Genomic DNA, 17,459 nt, shown 5'->3' with positions numbered 1-17,459 from the left:
TGCCCTGCCCGTCCCACTGTGCTGGCTCCTGAAGGTAAGTCACAGGTGCTGCTTCTGCTGAGCTGGGGGGACAGGCCGGGCCAGCCGCAGCACCAGGGCACCTGTCAGGGTGTGAATGCACTGGGGAGTGAAAGAAAGGCTGCATGGTTCCTTGCTCCTGGCTTGCTCCTGAATCCTGGGCAGTGGGAGATCTCAGGAAGGAAGTGCGGGAATCCGTGTGGGAGCTGGAAGTTGCAAGATAATTTCATCCACCTCCCCACCCCCAGAACGAAAGCCCAGGCTCCCTGGTTTCCAGGCTCTGCTCCGTTCTTTCTGAACTCCACACCATCTCCCTCAGTCCTGAGGAGTGAGGCAGGGACTGCTCTCCCACTGGAAGCGGTTTCAGACCACTTCCTATGGACAGCTGGAGGTCTGGGGTGGGGGTGAGGAGCGCGCAGAGGACGGGAGAAGCTGACACACAGGGTGGTCGTCAGCCACTTCGGCCACCCCCAGCAAACGCAGCGCAGGGCCCTGGCTTTCCTTGTGGGCTCTTCTCCCCTGGGGAAGTAGCCCCGTCTATTTTTCATCGCCTTCATTCCCAAGGGCCTTTCACTTCCTGTTTTCCTTCCTCTCTGCCCTCCTTTCGGGTCCACAGGCCACCAGGGAAGTTGGGTGTTCTGTGGCGTGGCTGCTGGAGAGCTCACGTGGGGAGGAGGAGAGGCTACACGAGATTCACCCGCCACAAGAGACCCCCCTCCAAGATGGCCGGTCTCCGCTCCAAGAGACACAGGAAGCCCAATGGCTTTGAACACTCAATTTAATTTAAAACAGGCACAAGTGCAAACAATTCACAAAAATTTCTAGGGAAGATGCTTTTGTTTTGAAAACTCTGACCCTTAAAAAAAAGTCCTTGCAATTTCTTTGCCCCCAGGTAGGTCACTAGGGAGCAGAAGAATCTAAAAATATTATCTAGATAGAAAGGGTCCAGACACCTGAAGTTCTTTCCTGGAATTCCATCTCACAGCAGCCCTGAAGTGGGGCAGGGCCGAGGAGGACAAGGAGACAGCAGTCTGTGGAGGCAGCTGGGGCAGATGGTTTGCACACATGGATGCCTGTGACCTTGACATGATGGAAACCCGGAGGTGGTTCGCCTTCTCTCCCAGATAGGGTTCTGAAGAGAACAATGGGTCCCTGATGACCTGGTTATTGAGATAAACTTGAAAGGTAACACAGTTGCCATTCCTTACATTCCTGTCTCTGGCCCTCATGATGCACAGTACAGGAGAAGCTCAGAAGCCTCCTGAGCTCCCAGGAGTGTTAGACTTAGCATGGACCACTCCACTGGCCAGGTAGACACAGGAGTGGAGAGGTGGAAGCCAGGCCAAGAAAGCAGGTCCCTTCAGGCCAGAACTTAGTGGGAGAGAGGGGCAGCCTTCCTGAAGCTGGCTGTGGGTGACCTGGAGGGACCTGGGCTGTCAAGGTGGCTTTCCTCCCCTTACACACACACACACACACACACACACACACACACACACACGATGTTCTCTCCATTCTGTAAAGTGAGAGCACCTTCACCACCGACCCCATTCTTTCTCTTTCACTCAGAAATTGTCCCCTCACTCCCTGCCCCCAGCCATGGCCTGGAGCAGGCCATTCACAGTTCTGGGCGGGGAGGGGCCGTACAGGTGGGACTGCACCTTCAGGACATCAGACGTGAGGGAGGAAGCGGGATTCCGGTCATAAAAACCACCCCGTGGCCCTCTCGAGACTCGAGGTTTGAAGCTGGAGCTGAGAACAGCAAGTATCTGTGGAGACCAGCAGTCTGCCCTCTGCAGTGGCCTAGGACACTAGTGGACAACTGCCTTTAAAAAACCACAGCAGCCTTTTCTACTGTGTTGGCTGCAGAGGCCAGGAACGCTGGCCTCTGCGTTTCTTAGAAATATCCCTGTGCAAATATCAAGGGGTCATCCTGTAGAAAGGGGTCTCCATCTGGGGACTCGGGAGGGAGAGACACTGAGGGGGCAGGTCCGGCCTGGCCCAGTAGGCTGAAGGGCAGAGGGTGGGGCTGGGGCTTCACATTTCAATCTTTGGAGAGAATACTGAGAGGAGGAGGCAGGCAAGTCCTGCCGGCAGGCTGGCTGCCCAGTGTGCCCTGCCTGTGGGCGTAGGTGGCAGGCATACTTGGGGTGGGCTCAGCAGGTGGAGGTCTGCTTTCGGTAGAGCTGGATCAGGGGCACCAGGCACTCAGGTAGCCCTGTCTGCAGCAGGAAGGGGTGGTCTAGGAGCTCCTGGGCTGTGGCTCTCTCTTGGGGGTCCCGCACCAGCATCCGCTCCAGGAAGTCTCGCAGCACTGGGGAGACCTGTAGAGGCAGGGCAGTGAGATGAAGCCACAATTTGCAGTCACTTTGGGGTGACCTGATTGCCTGGACTTATCATTGTTTGAAAGTCATGAATTCGCTGGTTTTTTAACTTCCTCTTCCCTTGTCCCTCCCCACCCCCCCAAGGCTCTCAGCATTCAGATGCTATAGCTCTGTGGAAGGGGCAGAGGATTGGCATCAGTGATCCAGATCTGGCTCTATCCCCGATCTCAGGCAAGTCACAGTTTTCTCTAGGCCTCAGTTTTCTCATCTGTAAAATGGGCTAGTGATAAAGTATGCTTGCCCTGTCTGCCACATAGGGCTTTTGAGATTTTAAAAACAGGTCACTGGGCGCGATGGCTCAAGCCTGTAATCCCAGCACTTTGGGAGGCCAAGTTGGGCAGATTACGAGGTCAGGAGTTCGTAGACCAGTCTGACCAACATGGCGAAACCCTGTCTCTACTAAAAATACAAAAATTAGTTGAGCATGGTGGCACGTGCCTGTAATCCCAGCTACTCAGGAGGCTGAGGCAGGAGAATTGCTTGAACCCAGGAGGCGGAGGTTGCAGTGAGCTGAGATCACACCACTGCATTCCAGCCTGAGCAACAGAGAAAGACTCCATCTCAAAAACAAAAAAAAAAAAAAAAAAAAAAAAAACCCAACGACAACAGAAACAAACAAGTCAAGGATGAGGAAGTGCTCTGAAAAATAGAAAATAAAGTGAGACCTGAAAAGGAAGATTTCTTTGTTGCTCTAGGCCTTAAGAGTCTAAGGCAAGGGTTTATCTTGGTTCATTTTGAGCCAGTATCTTGGGATGAGGCTGAGTCTTGGGCAAAAGGCTACATCCTCTGAGGAATTAGCCAACTGGAGATCTTTATATGCTAATTTTGGGGTTAGCGGTGCGGGCTCCAAGGACCAGTTGTCTTGGAAGATGTTTCCTGTTGGTCTTCCCATCCAGCTTTGTGTTGGGGCCACAGAACTCTTGTTTTTTCGCTATTTTAGAGGAGAGGCTTCAGCCCTCTGAGACATTTCTTGTTTTGGCCACCAGATGGCGGTGCCACTTAGCAGCCCCGTGCTGACCTGCCAGCAGGGGGCGTCCACAGTAAGGCCTGCGGGGTTGGGGCCGATTTGGCAAAAAGGGTTACATGTATACACTTCCATGCACTTATACTGGCTTTAAGCGGAACGCTGTGGCTTAACTGTGTCGGGGTGTGCAACGATGGAGCATGAGCCGACTCGCCGTGATGGACAGGGACATCGAATCATGGTATGGATCTCCCGACACGGGTTAGAAGGGTTTGTGCTCAGTGAAGCTTCTCCGGATCCCTCCCTGGACAGCAGGGATTGCTGGTGTCCTGGCTTTCCCTGCTCATGGGCCCCACTGGGCTTCCGACCAGTGCCTGCCAAGCAGCAACCCTTCTGCCAAGCAGCAACTCTCCTGCCACAGCCGTGGGAGGCGACTTGTCGGAGCGCACATGCGAACTTGTGCATAGATGCGGCTCCACACCCAGGTGCGGGTTTTGTGTGGAGAAAGAGGAGCCTTTTCCAGGAGCCCAGACCCTGTGGCTTCAGTGGAAGGGAGATGCTGGGAGCCCAGGTTCTGGTCCCCTTGCCTCAGGAGGAATGGGGTCTGCGAGGTCGCACCCTTGTGTGCCAACTGACCTTGTGAGAGTTTTTCAGCTTGGGTGGGGGGCTGTCCCGGAGCCTCTTCATGGCTTGCACTGGGGAGTCACTGAAGTATGGTGGCTCCCCATCTACCATCTCAATCACCATGATGCCCAGAGACCAGATATCCACCTGCAGGAGGAAAATGTCCCTGACCCCATGGCCAGACCCTGGCCCATTGGTAGCCGCGTTCTGTTGGCAGCAGTGGTGGAGGGGGGATAGCTGGCCCCAGCTCTCCTTGGTGGGTCTGTCTCCTTCCTCCCCTGGTCACCTGCCCTGTGGCCAGTTACTGCCTGCATGAGTGACCACTGCCTATAGGGACACAGCTGTCAGTCACTCAGAGAAAGGCCATCATATATAGGAGGCCCGGCCATACCCCATTCTGCCCTTGAGCTGAGGAAAGCACTTGCAGGACTCGTTCCTGGCAGCAAAGTCACTGGGTAAGAGCAGCCCCATCGAAAGGGGGAAGGGTGTTGACCAGGTGGGACTCTGAAAACCAGGGCTGCTTTTGGTGAGATCACTGGAGGGGCCACAGCAGAAGAGCTGCCAGTTGCCAAGTTGCTTTTGGGAGGTCTTGGGGGTGGAGGGAACGGTTACCTCAGTGGCATACAAAGACCTGGAGATCACTTCAGGAGCCATCCAGTAGGGGGTTCCCACCAGGGACTTCCTCTTAGGGACGTCTTTGCTGATCTGAGCACAGAATCCGAAGTCCGAGAGCTTCACCTGCGGTTGAAAAGGGAGTGAGTGGTGGATCAGGAGGAAGTGGGAGCGTGGCTGTGCCAGGGACAGGATGGGACCTACCCTGCCATCGAGGGTCAGCAGGATGGAGTCACTCTTGATGTCCCGGTGGATGACACCCTGAGCATGCAGGTAGGCCAGGGCCTGCAGCACAGCCTCACACACAGTGGCAATCTGCTCCTCATTCAGCCTGGACAGGAAGGTGGGGCCACCCGATGGAAGAGAACGTTAGCTCTGGCAGGTCGTGGGGTGGCTGAGCAGAGTAGGAGTCCCTGGTGCTAGGCCCCACGGCTCCCAGGCAATCTGTTTGGCAGCACAGTCAGGCCATAGCCCTGGTGAAAACTGGGGCCTGAGCTTTGGCTAGAAGCTATCCTTCTCTTCTCCACTCCCAAGACCCCTGGGTCTCCGTTACCCCAGCAGGCAGGGGAGCCCAGGCATCCCAAGTCTTCTGGGCCACAGGCAGAAGACCACATTGCCCTGGCAGGGCCATGGTGAGGGCAGCCTGCACTCAGGGTCCAGCCCTCCCAGCTGCCCACCTGACTTGGGAGACGATGTCTGTGAGGGCTCCTCCCTGCAGGAACTCCATGAGCACCCACAGCTCCTCGCCCACCAGGTAGCTCTTGTACATCTCCACCACGTTGAAGTGCTGGTAGTCCCGCATGATCACCACCTGGGGGCAGGCGGGGGCCTGAGTGCCAGGCACAGTGCCCAGATGCATGGCCACCCACTGCCCCTGCTCACAGATGTCCAGCCTGGCTGGCTGCTCACTGCCCATCCCCAACGCCCCCGTCTGTGTCCCACCCTGTCCTCCCACCTCGTTGAAGAGCAGCTCCCTGCGCTGCTGCTTCCTGAGGTCCATCATCTTGACGGCCACCTGGCGGCCCGAGTGCTTCTCTCGGGCCAAGCAGACGATGCCGGTGGAGCCCTCGCCAATCTTCACGTAGCTGTCCAGCAGCAGCCGGGGGTCACCCTGGTCCACCACCATCCTGAGCGCAGCCTTGAACTGCTCATGTGTCACAACACCTGTGTCCTCACCAGCCAGGGCGCCCTTGGCAACCGTGGGGTCCTGGGGCAGGTACAGGTTGCTGGTGCTGATCTGGGCGTGCCAGGTGCGGGGGGATCCCGCTGGGGAAGACCGGCCTGGAAGCTGGCCTGTGGCCGGGGCTGTGCGGAGGGACTTCTGGGGGCTGCTGGTATCCGAAGTGGTCAGAGGGCTGAAGGTCCCCACCGGCTGGTCCGAGGGCAAGGACTGGGCCTTGGCCACCAGGCTTGGGGGGTTGTCTTTCTGCGGCGGTCGGAAAGAGGAGTTGGGCTGCAGGGACAAAGCAACAGGAAGGGTCAGGGCTGTGGGAGCATTTGGAATAACCTTCCTGGAGGCAGGGGCTGGCCGCCGTGACCTCTGGACTCTGGCAGGGTCAGGCGGGGTATCAGATCAAACTAGGGAGGTGCTCTGAGCAAAGATTTTCAGACAGAGCTGAAGCCCAGCCACAGTCCTGTGCCAGCAGTCCCCCGCAGGGCACCAGGCTGGGCAGGCCCAAGACAGCTCCTTACACTCGCTCTGCTGCACCTGGGAAGACAGAGAAGGCCAGCTCCCCGCCGGGTCCTGCGCTGGGTATTTCTTCCTGGGCGATTGACAGCTAGACCCCAGGGAGGCTGCCATGAGGCAGACTCTTCCTCTGAGCTCAGAGGCTGCTTGAAGAATCTGGGTCAGAGGCATTCTTCACTCCCAAGGCTCCCCCACCCCAGGACCCATGGGGGCAGAAGAGGCCTGGCAGTGGGGTGGGGAGCAGTGGGCAACTGTGTCTCCACTCCCTGAACCAAGGCAGGGGAGCCACACCTGGGGCCCGATAGCCCTGCTTGTGCCTGCAGCAGGGAGTTTGCAAATCTGTGCTGGGAGGTTATGTCCCTGACAGAGGACCACAGAGGTGTGTCACCATCTGGGGGGTTCTCAGGTGTCTCCCCTGGGCTGGGAATCTGGTGCCAGAGAGATCTGGAGTTAGGAGGGTAGGTCCAGCCAAACCCAAGCCTTGAGGCCAGGGATGGGGAGATGTCTTAAGGACCCCCTAAAGGAGTCCTTCCACTTCCTCCCTGGCATGAAACTCCTGGCTAAGGAGCCCCCGGGAGGGAGGAGAAGGTAGGGGGCCTATCCTCATTGGCTCTGGCAGGGAGGGAGGAAGGGAAGGTGGAGCTGAGGGGCAGCCTGGGCCCCCAGTGAGCCCTGCTCAGGCCCAGCCCTGGAAGCCTGCGAGGCTTCTTGCTTTTCCAAGCCCAAGCCCTCCTGCTCTTTCTGACAGGAAAGGTGCCCGCCCATCTTTGGGTTCTCCCCAAGGAGCAGTGATATGCACCATGACCCCTCCCAGGGATTACGTGTTTTTAAAGGGCACCTGGAGAGGGATGCTTCAGGGGCTGCAGAAAAAGCCTTCTAGGAACTTCTCCAAACCCATCATGTAAGCCATTGTCTTAGGTGCCCAGCGGGTCCTGGTCCTGATCCCATAGCTGAAACAACTTACAGGAAATCTCAAGCAGTAAGTTTGGGCTGGGATGCTTGCTCAGGGACCCCAAACCCCAAATCTGGGCCTTGGGCCCCACCAGAGTCTTTTCAATGTCTTTGGCAACCCTCACTCCCTTCCTTCCCCGACCCCCCGCAGCTTCAGGGCTTCTACTCTCCAGCCAAGTCCCTGGCCTGCTTAGGGTGGAATAGGCACTCCTGCTGGCCGACAGCCATGCTGGGGCAGACTTCTGCCACCCCCACACCTGCCTGCCCACCCGAGTGTGTGCTTGACCTTCACAGGAAAGAAGCTAGCAATCCTCCCAGGACTGCCTGGACCCACTCCATCCCTGATGAGTACATTTGGACAGTAAACATTCTCCCATGTCCTCGCCAGCACCTGACTGTCACCATCCACTGTGACACTGTGACACTGTCACCATCCACTGTGTAGTGGAGCAGTGGGACCTCTGGACTGGGCTGTCAGGACCTGGGGCCCGGCCCTGGGCTGCTCTGCCCTGTGATGAGCCTTAGGCAAGTCATCCTCTCTGAGCCTGTCTCCACTACAATGCAGGGACGTGTGCAGAGATCTGGTGAGCTAGAGAAACTGCAGACTTCCCGCCTCAGAGCCTGATTCGGTGGGAGCCTAGAGCAGAGACTCTGCATTTGGACAAGGTCCCTGGGTCCTAGGAGGCCCATGGAACATACTTTGAGAAACTGCATAAGTGGGCAGTATGATCTTACGGCCTCAGGGAGCCTCTGGGAGGGCTGTGAGCGGGGTGGAGGGCGCATGGCCATGACTGAGGCTGTGATACCAGGTCCTGGGAACAGAGGTTCCATGAGACGTCACCAGGCAGGGACAGGGAGGGAAGTGGGGCAGGGCTCACTGCATCACACAGTCAACCTGTAGAAAGGCTCGGGGCTCTAAGGAAGCTGCCTGCTGGCCTGAGTGTGGACTTAACTCAGAAAACATGCTCTCCAGGCACCCATCCATGTGGGTCGGGGCAGAAGCTTGGGGACCACCTAAAGCTCCTCCTGAGGTGGCTCTGATGACCTCTCATCCTGAAGCTCCTAAGAAAGGCTGTAAAATGAGATCATTCCCCTCCCGGCCTCGAGGGCTTCTGCATGGGCCAGCTCTACTCTGAGGATGTGTGGGTACCACGTGGACAGGCTGAGGTAGGGGTTTCTTCCCTGTCTCCACAGGCCAGGTCCCTGTGCTGCTGCTGCTGCTGCTGCAGGTGCTGGCTGGGCTCAGGGCGAAGCCTGCGTCTGGAGGCTGGGGGAGGGATGGCCCAGCCAGGAGCCCAGCACAAGCAGAGTCTGGGACACAGGCTGGGGAGTCTGGGGAGCTGGCTTGGTCTTCAGCCTGGCAAGGTCTGGTCCCTAGCATCCTTTCGTTGGCTTCACTGCCTGTCTCCACAGGGAGGGAGCTTTTATCAATGTAATCACAAGCAAGGACCAGATGAAACTTGTGAGGCCACACAAGAAAGGGAAAGGGGGACACGACAACAGAATTAATTAATTGTTACAGGCTCTGGATTAATTCTGAAGTTACTCATGTGATAGACCTCTTGGGAAGAAAGCCACTAGAAGAGTCATGCATACATTTACAGCAATGCCTCATTTCCCGCCCTGAGCCATGGCTCCCCAGCTGTGGGCTTAGGGGGCTATACCTTAAGTATCCTAAAGGGGAGAGGCCATGGCATAATATTTTTAAAAATAATAAAGCCGGCCTGGCATGGTGGCTCAGGTGCCTGTAATCCCAGCACTTTGGGAGGCCAAGGCAGGTGGATCACTTGAGGTCAGGAGTTTGAGACCTGCCTGGGCAACATGGTGAAACCCCATCTCTTCTAAAAATACAAAAATTAGTTGGGTATGGTGGAGCACACCTGTAATCCCAGCTACTTGGGAGGCTAAGGTGGGAGGATCACTTGAACCCAGGAGGTGGAGGTTGCAGTGAGCCAAGATTGTGCCACTGCACTCCAGCCTGGGCGAAAGAGGGAGACGCCATCTCAAATACTACTAATAAAGCCATTTATTGAGGGCTTACCACTTTGACAAGTGCCTTCAACGTACTATCTCATGTAATCCTCATAATCCTGTGGGTTGTTTGGTTGTCCTGTAGGCACTGGAACCCGCAGGACGCCCGTGGCTGCTGACTCCCATGCTGCAATCCCACTGGTGCCATGTATCCTTGACATATATCGGAGTACACGGTAGGTGCTTAACCAATGTTTGCCCTTCTGACTCTAAGTGGAACATGTCTAATCCCTGCAAGCTCCTAACAAACTGTCTTGCCTCTTTGGTCTCTGTGCCCCCATGCCCTGTCTTCCTGATCTCTTTAGCTAGAGTGACTCCAGGCCTCACTGCCTGGGGCTAGGTACAGGAGCCCTGGAGTCTATACTCAGACCCTCCTGCAGCCATGCCTGGCACACTGCATGGCCTCTGTGGCCTAACTGCTGTTATGGAAGCTGCTGCGAGTGTCCAGAGTCAGCCCCAGTGCCAAGGGCTGCTGGCTTGATCTGGGGGCTCCTGGGGTAGGTGGTGGAGGAGGAGGGAGGAGGAAGGCTGATGCTCCCCATCTGTTATTGAATTTGCTTAAGGCAGTGGTTCTTAATGGGTGTGCTCGAGTGACATTTGGCAATGTCTGGAGGCATTTTTGGTTATTCCAACCGAGGGTACCACCAACTTCTAGTGAGTAGAGGCCAGGGAGGCTGCTACAGTGCAAGGAGAGCCCACCACAAAGGATGGACTGACCTGAGCGCCTGCAGTGAGGACGCTGAGAAGCCCCGGCCCGGAGCAGCTCGGGGGGTCTCAGCTTGCCATTGAGAGGCTTGGCTTCAGAGTAGAAATCTTGAAAGATGTGTCTGAGTTGCCCAGAAGGAAACCACTCCCCTGGATTTGGAAGTATGGTGTTGCTGAGCTCGAGATAACTACCGCCTGCTCCCACAAGTATGGGGGACATCCCAGCATACCCAGCAGCAGTGGCCCATGGTGAGTACTCAGTACATTGTGCAGGGATGGACAGGCCTCTCCCCCTGCTGTGGGGTGCTGGCAGGAGCCCAGAAAGATGCAAATGAGTGCCCAGCCCAGTGTTGACAACCCCTTTCTCCAAATCCCTGAGGCCTCGCAGCAGGACTCCTGAGAGACAGAGGGAGGTCAAGCTCCGAATCTCACCTTCCCAGCAGGGTGCACTGTCCTGATCTTACGTTGGTTTTCTGGCTGAGTCTACCCAGGGGCACAGCCTTCCAGACACCCTGCAGCTCACAGATGCTCGTGTTCCTCTCACAGATACATCAAGCCACAACCCATGGGGATCCCAACCCACTGTCCTTTAACCTAGTAGGGGACTAGAGTGCACAAAGCCTAGAACTTTCTCTTTTTTTTTTTTGAGACGGAGTCTCGCTCTGTCTGTCCCCCAGGCTGGAGTGCAGTGGCACGATCTCAGCTCACGGCAAGCTCCGCCTCCTGGGTTCACGCCATTCTCCTGCCTCAGCCTCCTGAGTAGCTTGGACTACAGGCGCCCGCCACCACGCCCGGCTAATTTTTTTTTGTATTTTTAGTAGAGACGGGGTTTCACCGTGTTAGCGAGGATGGTCTCGATCTCCTGACCTCGTGACCCATCCACCTTGGCCTCCCAAAGTGCTGGGACTACAGACGTGAGCCACCACGCGCGGCCGCCCAGAACTTTCTCTGAGTACCTCAGCTGGCAGGCAGTGACCCAGAGAGGTTGTAGTCGGGGTCATCCCCAAACCCACACCCTGTGCAGGCTGGGCCACACTCACCCCACCGATGACAGGGGAGTACCCAGGCTTGTCTTAAAGCCCTCCCAGGAGGGAGGGGAGGCTCCATTACCCATGCCACTGTCAGCAGCCGTTTCTTAGGACTGCCTTTGACCCTCCCAGGAAGGAGCTAAAGAACAAGTGGCTGCTGTGCTTGTAAAGCCTTCATACGCAAGAGTCATGAGCCAAGAGGGCCCGGGCTGGACAGGCAGCCCCAGAGCACTCCCCACCTTCCTTCTCTGACTCACTCTCCATCATGCCTGGGGGTGTCTCACCCTCTCTCTATCAGTCTCCTCCTCTGCCAAATGGGAAAAGAGGTTACTGTCACTATCAACAGGATGCTGGAGGGCCTGGAAGAAGCAAAAAGGTGCGCTCCACTCTGCCTGCCAAGAAATGTCACCACGGGGGCTCCCTTCACCCTTTCCTTTCTCACAAGAAAAAATGTGCGTCTGAAGCAGTCACACATGCCACAAGTCAGCCTCCTGCTGCCCCTGGACTAGGCAAATCCAGCTTTTCCTATGGCCACACACTTGGGAACAAATAATGACAGAAATGGGAAACAACACAACAGCCACAGAGAAAAGAAGGAAAGGAAGGGAGGGAAGGAGGAGGCGAGCCACCCTCCTTAGAGAAGAGGTTACCGTGCACATTTCTGCCGCCTGAGGCGGAAGCAGTCCGGGGAGCCTCTTTGCAAGTCCTCCAAGGGGAAGGCTAGGCAAGGCCTGTGTCCCTACACCCACTCCCCAGTGGACACCTGCAGGCCAGGCTCCTGACTTACCTTGCTCTGTGGTGGAGGGCCTGGCTTGCTGCTGCTTGGAGGGGCCGTGGCAGCAGTGGACAGGAACATGCTTCGGAATAGCCTGCGCTTCAGGCTGCTCTCCCGGGTCTTAGGGCTAGGGCTGCCTTCCCCACCTGGCCTGCCTGTGGCTGAGCCCACCAGGCAGGACTGTGGCCGGGCCTCCTCAGAGCCATGCTTGGCAGCCTTCATTCCATGCCTATTGGTGCCCGTGGGGGGCGAGGCTCCTGGTGGGGAGCTCTGCAGGCAGGCACCCAGCTGCAGACAGCGCTGCGAGGCACCCTGAAACTCGGCGGGGCCCAGGGACTGTGCCTTTGCAGCCAGCCCATTGGGCAGGACCCGTGGGCTCTGTGGCTCGGGCCACGGCATCTGCTTGTGGCCTGCTGGTGTGCCCCCGTTGCAGCTGAGGTAGAGGCCGTGGGGGTCAGTGCGCTCAGACTGGGGGCTCTGGAGGTACATGTCTGGGTCGGTGGCCCAGTGCTCATCCCCCAGCAGCCCCAGGGACTGTGCCCGCCGCCGGCTGGTGGGGCTGCGGCCGCGCAGGGTGTTGGAGCTGATGACTGACAACTTCTGGATGTCGTTGAGCAGCCCCGAGATGTAGCCATCCACAGGCACCGCGCTGCCCCGCACCACTGTCTGTAGGGGGAAGAGAAAAGAGTGTGTGGGAGCTGCCCGACTGTGGCAGGGAGGGGCGGCTGGGAGATCAGGGTCAGAGAATGTCCCTGGGGGCCCTGGGGAGGAACACCTAAGGACCTTCCCTGCTGTGTCATCCACCCATTAATTTTTCCATAATTTATCAGGGCCCACCGTGGGTCCCGCCTGTGCTGGATGCAGGGATGCGGGGAGAAGGCCCAGCGTCAGCAGAGCAGATGGTGAGTGCCATGGGGCTGCATCCAGCATGCCCAGGGGTGTGGTCGGCTGGGCCAGGGAGCTGGAGCTCAGGGGGCGGGGCTCCATTCTCTAGCTCCACGGGTGGCTGGGAGAGATGTGCCCAGCCCTCTGAGGAAGAGACACCAGGCCGGGGGCTCCTCCACACACACTGGCTTCGCAGCCTCCAAACCCTGATAGGGCCCCTGACCCCAACTTCTACCAGGCTCTTGGGTCTACTAGTCATGACCCTCACAACTAAAATTCTCCTGGTCTGGGAGAGTCCTCAGTCCCTATGGGGCTGCAGGTCCAAATATTGAATGGGACACGTCCTAAAAGACTATTCGTTGTCATCTGAAATACAAATGCAATTCAGTATCTTACATTTTCATGTGCTGAATCTGGCAACCCCACCACCCTGCAGAGAGGGTCTCCCCAGCCTCCTTCGCCCTGGCTTACCCAGCCCTGGCAGGCTGACAGGCAGGGAGTTAAAACAGCTGATTAACTGATAGCTGTGAAGTAGGTGGTTCCTCCAGGGGCCTTTCTGAGGTTTAGCCAGGCATGGTTGTCTGAGTACTGGGAGAGGCTGAACCTCATCCCTGCCGGCCCCTCTTACCTTCATGGGCTGGAGCTGCACCCGTGTGATTCGCGAAGGGTCCACCACGGGCTTGGGGCGCCGCAGTGTGTCCAGGATGTTCTGCCATTGTGGGGGGAGGCCCACAAACTTGCCTTCTTTGGGGTCGAAGGAGGTGTGGACACGGTGCTGGAAGTTCTGTGGCGCTGAGATCTCAGGGCGTTTCTTCTTTTTCTTGCGGAACATGGTGCCTGTAAGTGCAGAGTAAGGTTGAGCTCCTGCCCGGGAAAGAGGGGTGGCTGCAGCAGGGCCTGGGGCACCAGGTTCAGGGCTCCCTCCCCTCCCCCAGCACAGCTCCCCTAGAAGCCTAGGGCTTCCCTCCACCTCCATCTCTGCTTCCTCAGGGACATGGCTGGCTCCCAGCAGAACAGTCCCAGAAACAACAAACGTGCCATAAATAAGCCAGTACAGACTATAAACAAGGAAAAGAGGTGTCTTCTTGCCTGTGCCAAGTCCCCCATGGAGCAGGCAGACTCTGGGGGTGTGTTTTTATAAAATCCAAAGCCCATTACAAGTATCATTCCACTGTCTGTCAATGAATTTTAAAAATGGGGAAAGAGGGAGGAAAGTTAGCAAGCTTGTTTTATGAAACGAGTATGACCTTGATTCTTAAAACCAGATAAGGAGAGTACAAGAAAAGGAAAATTTGACTCAATATCATTTAGGAACATAACTATGAAAATCTTAAAACTATCGAATTGAATCCAACAGTATATTAAAGTTATTTTTTTGTTGGCTTTTTTTTTTATTATTATTACAACTCAGCTTTGTCCCAGGATGGTTGAACCTGTTAATATGATACATTAATAAAAAGCCAACCAGCTGATCACAGACATGCTGCCCGGTGTGGGACTATTATGTATCAGGGAGCCCCCAAAGGGCCTTCATGGTTACCATGTGCTTTACCTCAATTCCAGAAAGGCCCTGAGCCAAGAGGATAGCCTGGGGTGGGTGAGGGGCAGCTAACTTAGGGGTAAAGCTCTCCAGAGAAGGCAGAGAACACCACCTCCCCTTGACACTCTTCTCTCTGGTGTTGGAGCTCTATGTAAAACATCACCTGGGCCGGGCATGGTGGTTCATGCCTGTAATCCTAGCACTCTGGGAGGCCGAGGCGGGTGGATCACCTGAGGTCAGGAGTTTGAGACCAGCTTGGCCAACATGGTGAAAACCTGTCTTGACTAAAAATACAAAGAAATTAGCCGGGCCTGGTGGCACGTGCCTGTAGTCCTGGATACCCATGGGGTTGAGGGAGGAGAATCGCTTGAACCCAGGAGGCTGAGGCTGCAGTGAGCTGAGATTGCCCCACTGCACTCCAGCCTGGGCAACAGAATGAGACTCTGTCTCAAAAAACAAACAATAAAACACTTAACCTGCAATCAAGCCTGTGTCCCGTGCCTTGCTGATTCTGGCTTTGCCTAAGGTCGTGCTGAGCTGCATACACAGAAGTGACACAGGCTTGCAATGGATAGCATGGGTAGATCTGAGAGGGGGGAACTGGGGGCCTGGGAAGGGGAGGGACACTTCCAAAGGGTTGCTCTAGTTTCGCCTTCAGGGGAGCCCGGGACCTGGGATCACATGTTGATGGCAGACAGGGCCAGGGCTGCCTCTTGAATGCTTTTGGATCTGAAGAGTCTCAGAACAGCTACTGGGTTCTTATGTATCTGAAAAGGTCACTTCCAGGCTTCAAGAAACTGAAACATGATTCTTGAACTGAAAGCTTGGATTACTCATCCGCCCGAAGATCTGGAGTGCAGGGCCGTCATGTTCTCTTTTGGCTCTTGCTATGGAAACAGCATTTTCCTAGTCATTTTGGCAGGTTCTGAAGGAGGTCGCAGATCTGGGAGGCAGCTGGCAGAAAGGCAGGGACCCTGGACAGCCAGTGGTTCCCCACTAGGAATTCACCATGCGTGACTCAATCAGAGCCCACGTCACATCTCAATGTCAGCCATGCTTCTGGGTCTTGAGGTTCGGGATCCACCAAACACCCCCTAGAGGTAGAGCCACATGTACAGGACCCTTACAGACCAAGCCCTTTGGAATAAAACAACCTGTGTGAGTTGCAGATGAGTTGTAGGGAGTCTCCCACTAATTTGGAGAGATTTTGAACAAGTAACTGAAATGATCTGAGCCAGGGGGGTTAATGAAAGACAGCTCATAGGGTTTAGGGTGTGTGAAGTAAGCAGAGTCCCCATACATGACGGTTGTTTCTCTTGTGATGTCACCTCTCTTTGAATCCCTGTCTTGAAGCTCAGGCCCTCCAGACACTGGCACTTGGGCAGATACAAGTCTGGGAGTAACACCAAACCACTTTCTGCTCAGACTTACCAGTCAAAGGGGTCATGCCTGATGTCAGGGGTCTGGGACCTGGGGACCTCGCCATATATACATCACGGTTTGGTAAAATTTGTCCTCCTCCTTTTGGCCTTTGCCTTTTTTGTTGTTGTTGTTGTTGTTGTTTTTGAGAAGGAGTCTTGCCGCCCTGTCGCCCAGACTGGAGTGTAGTGGCACCATCTGGGCTCACTGCAACCTCCACCTCCCGGGTTCAAGTGATTCTCTTGCCTCAGCCTCCTGAATAGCTGAGATTACAGGCACCCACCAACATACCCGGCTAATTTTTGTATTTTTAGTAGAGACGGGATTTCACCATGTTGGCCAGGCTGGTCTCGAACTTCTGACTTCAAATGATCCACCTGCCTTGGTCTCCCAAAGTGCTGGGATTACAGCCTTTGCCTTTTGCTACAGAAGAGTCTTTATTCAGCAGGTCTATTCCCCCAGTCCCTTGGATAGACCTGCTATCCCTGGATTAGTTGAGCTGCCTGTTTCGCCCTCCTCCCTAGCTCTGTGAAATCTTCTGGAGGTGCAGCACAGACTGCAGCTGAAGAAGAGCTGGTGAATCCGCCCCCCACCACCCACCCCAGAACAGCCCTCTCCCCAACTCCCCTGCCCCACCCAAGCGCTCAGCTTTTGCTGTGGGGATGCACAGGGAGAGCATCTTTAGCAAATGGTCTCTGACTCTGGGAGCCTCTCTTGAGTCCATTCTAATAGTGAGCCATTCCGGAACAAGTTCTTCCCAGAGACAGCAGGGAGGCTGGAGAAGAAAGAAGGACAGCCCAGAGGGTGTCCCAGGGCCAGGAGTGGTGATGGTGAGGGTGGGAGTTGGCAGAAGCAATCAGCTGAGCTCAGGCTTTGGGGGCTAGGGAGTAGAGCTTTAGAAACCAGAGGCCATCACTTAGGTCTGGAAAATCAACCAATCAACCACCTAAAGGGAGGCAGCTAGGACTCATCTGAAATGTGGTGAGGCCAACACTGTGTGGGACAACATAACTGTGTAAGTAGAAAATGCGGGATAATCTACATAAAACTGGGATTAAGGGAGTGAATTTAAAAGGTCCCTGATTCAAGGTCAATATATATATATATATTTTTTGAGATGGAGTCTCGCTGTCTTGCCCGGGCTGGAGTGCAGTGGTGTGATCTCAGCTCACTGCAATCTCTGCCTCCCGGGTTCAAGTGATTCTCCTGCCTTAGCCTACTGAGTAGCTGGGACTACAGGCGCACGCCATCACGCCCAGCTAATTTTTGTATTTTTAGTAGAGATGGGGTTTCACCATGTTGGCCAGGATGGTCTCGATGTCTTGACTTTATGATCCACCCTCCTCAGCCTCCCAAAGTGCTGGGATTACAGGCATGAGCCACCATGCCCAGGCTCAAGGTCAATATTTTAAAAAATCAACTGGATTTCTACATACCAGTAACAACATGAAATTTTTAAAAAGGCGCAGTGGCTCACGCCTGTAATCCCAGCACTTTGGGAGGCCGAGGTGGGCGAATCACGAGGTCAGGAGATAGAGATCATCCTGGCTAACACGGTGAAACCCCGTCTCTACTAAAAATACAAAACATTAGCCGGGTGTGGTGGTGGGCACCTGTAGTCCCAGCTACTCAGGAGGCCGAGGCAGGAGAATGGCGTGAACCTGGGAGGCGGAGCTTGCAGTGAGCCGAGATCAGGCCACTGCATTCTAGCCTGGGCGACAGAGCGAGACTCTGTCTCAAAAAAAAAAATGAAAATTTTAAAAAGATATCATTTTACATTAAAAATACAAAATATCTAGAATAAATCTAACAAAAAAATGTACAAAGTCCTTATATTGG

At 55.4% G+C, this 17,459-nt stretch overlaps 1 protein-coding gene across 9 annotated transcripts in view; it reads right to left on the bottom strand.

The window, feature by feature from the left end:
- Window positions 1–778: 778 nt before the first annotated feature.
- PAK6 (p21 (RAC1) activated kinase 6) overlaps window positions 779–17,459 on the bottom strand; it is a 38,440-nt gene continuing 21,759 nt past the window's right edge. For 3 of the 9 annotated variants that reach the window (XM_055098268.2, XM_055098267.3, XM_055098269.2), the window contains exons 4-12: window positions 13,290–13,498; window positions 11,789–12,442; window positions 5,555–6,052; window positions 5,277–5,410; window positions 4,804–4,930; window positions 4,600–4,725; window positions 4,000–4,134; window positions 2,838–2,935; window positions 779–2,339 (exon numbers count right to left, since the gene is read on the bottom strand). In XM_055098268.2, coding sequence (XP_054954243.2) covers window positions 2,258–2,339; window positions 2,838–2,935; window positions 4,000–4,134; window positions 4,600–4,725; window positions 4,804–4,930; window positions 5,277–5,410; window positions 5,555–6,052; window positions 11,789–12,442; window positions 13,290–13,493 — 2,058 coding nt within the window. In that variant the 5' untranslated portion in view covers window positions 13,494–13,498 and the 3' untranslated portion in view covers window positions 779–2,257. The remainder of the gene's footprint in view (window positions 2,340–2,837; window positions 2,936–3,999; window positions 4,135–4,599; window positions 4,726–4,803; window positions 4,931–5,276; window positions 5,411–5,554; window positions 6,053–11,788; window positions 12,443–13,289; window positions 13,499–17,459) is intronic. The other 6 variants (XM_034938515.3, XM_034938514.4, XM_057299888.2 and 3 more) reach the window with 3 other exon arrangements.

Source organism: Pan paniscus, chromosome 16 (genome assembly GCF_029289425.2).
Source record: "Pan paniscus chromosome 16, NHGRI_mPanPan1-v2.0_pri, whole genome shotgun sequence".
Lineage (NCBI taxonomy): Eukaryota > Metazoa > Chordata > Mammalia > Primates > Hominidae > Pan > Pan paniscus.
This window is presented reverse-complemented; position numbering and strand designations above follow the sequence as displayed.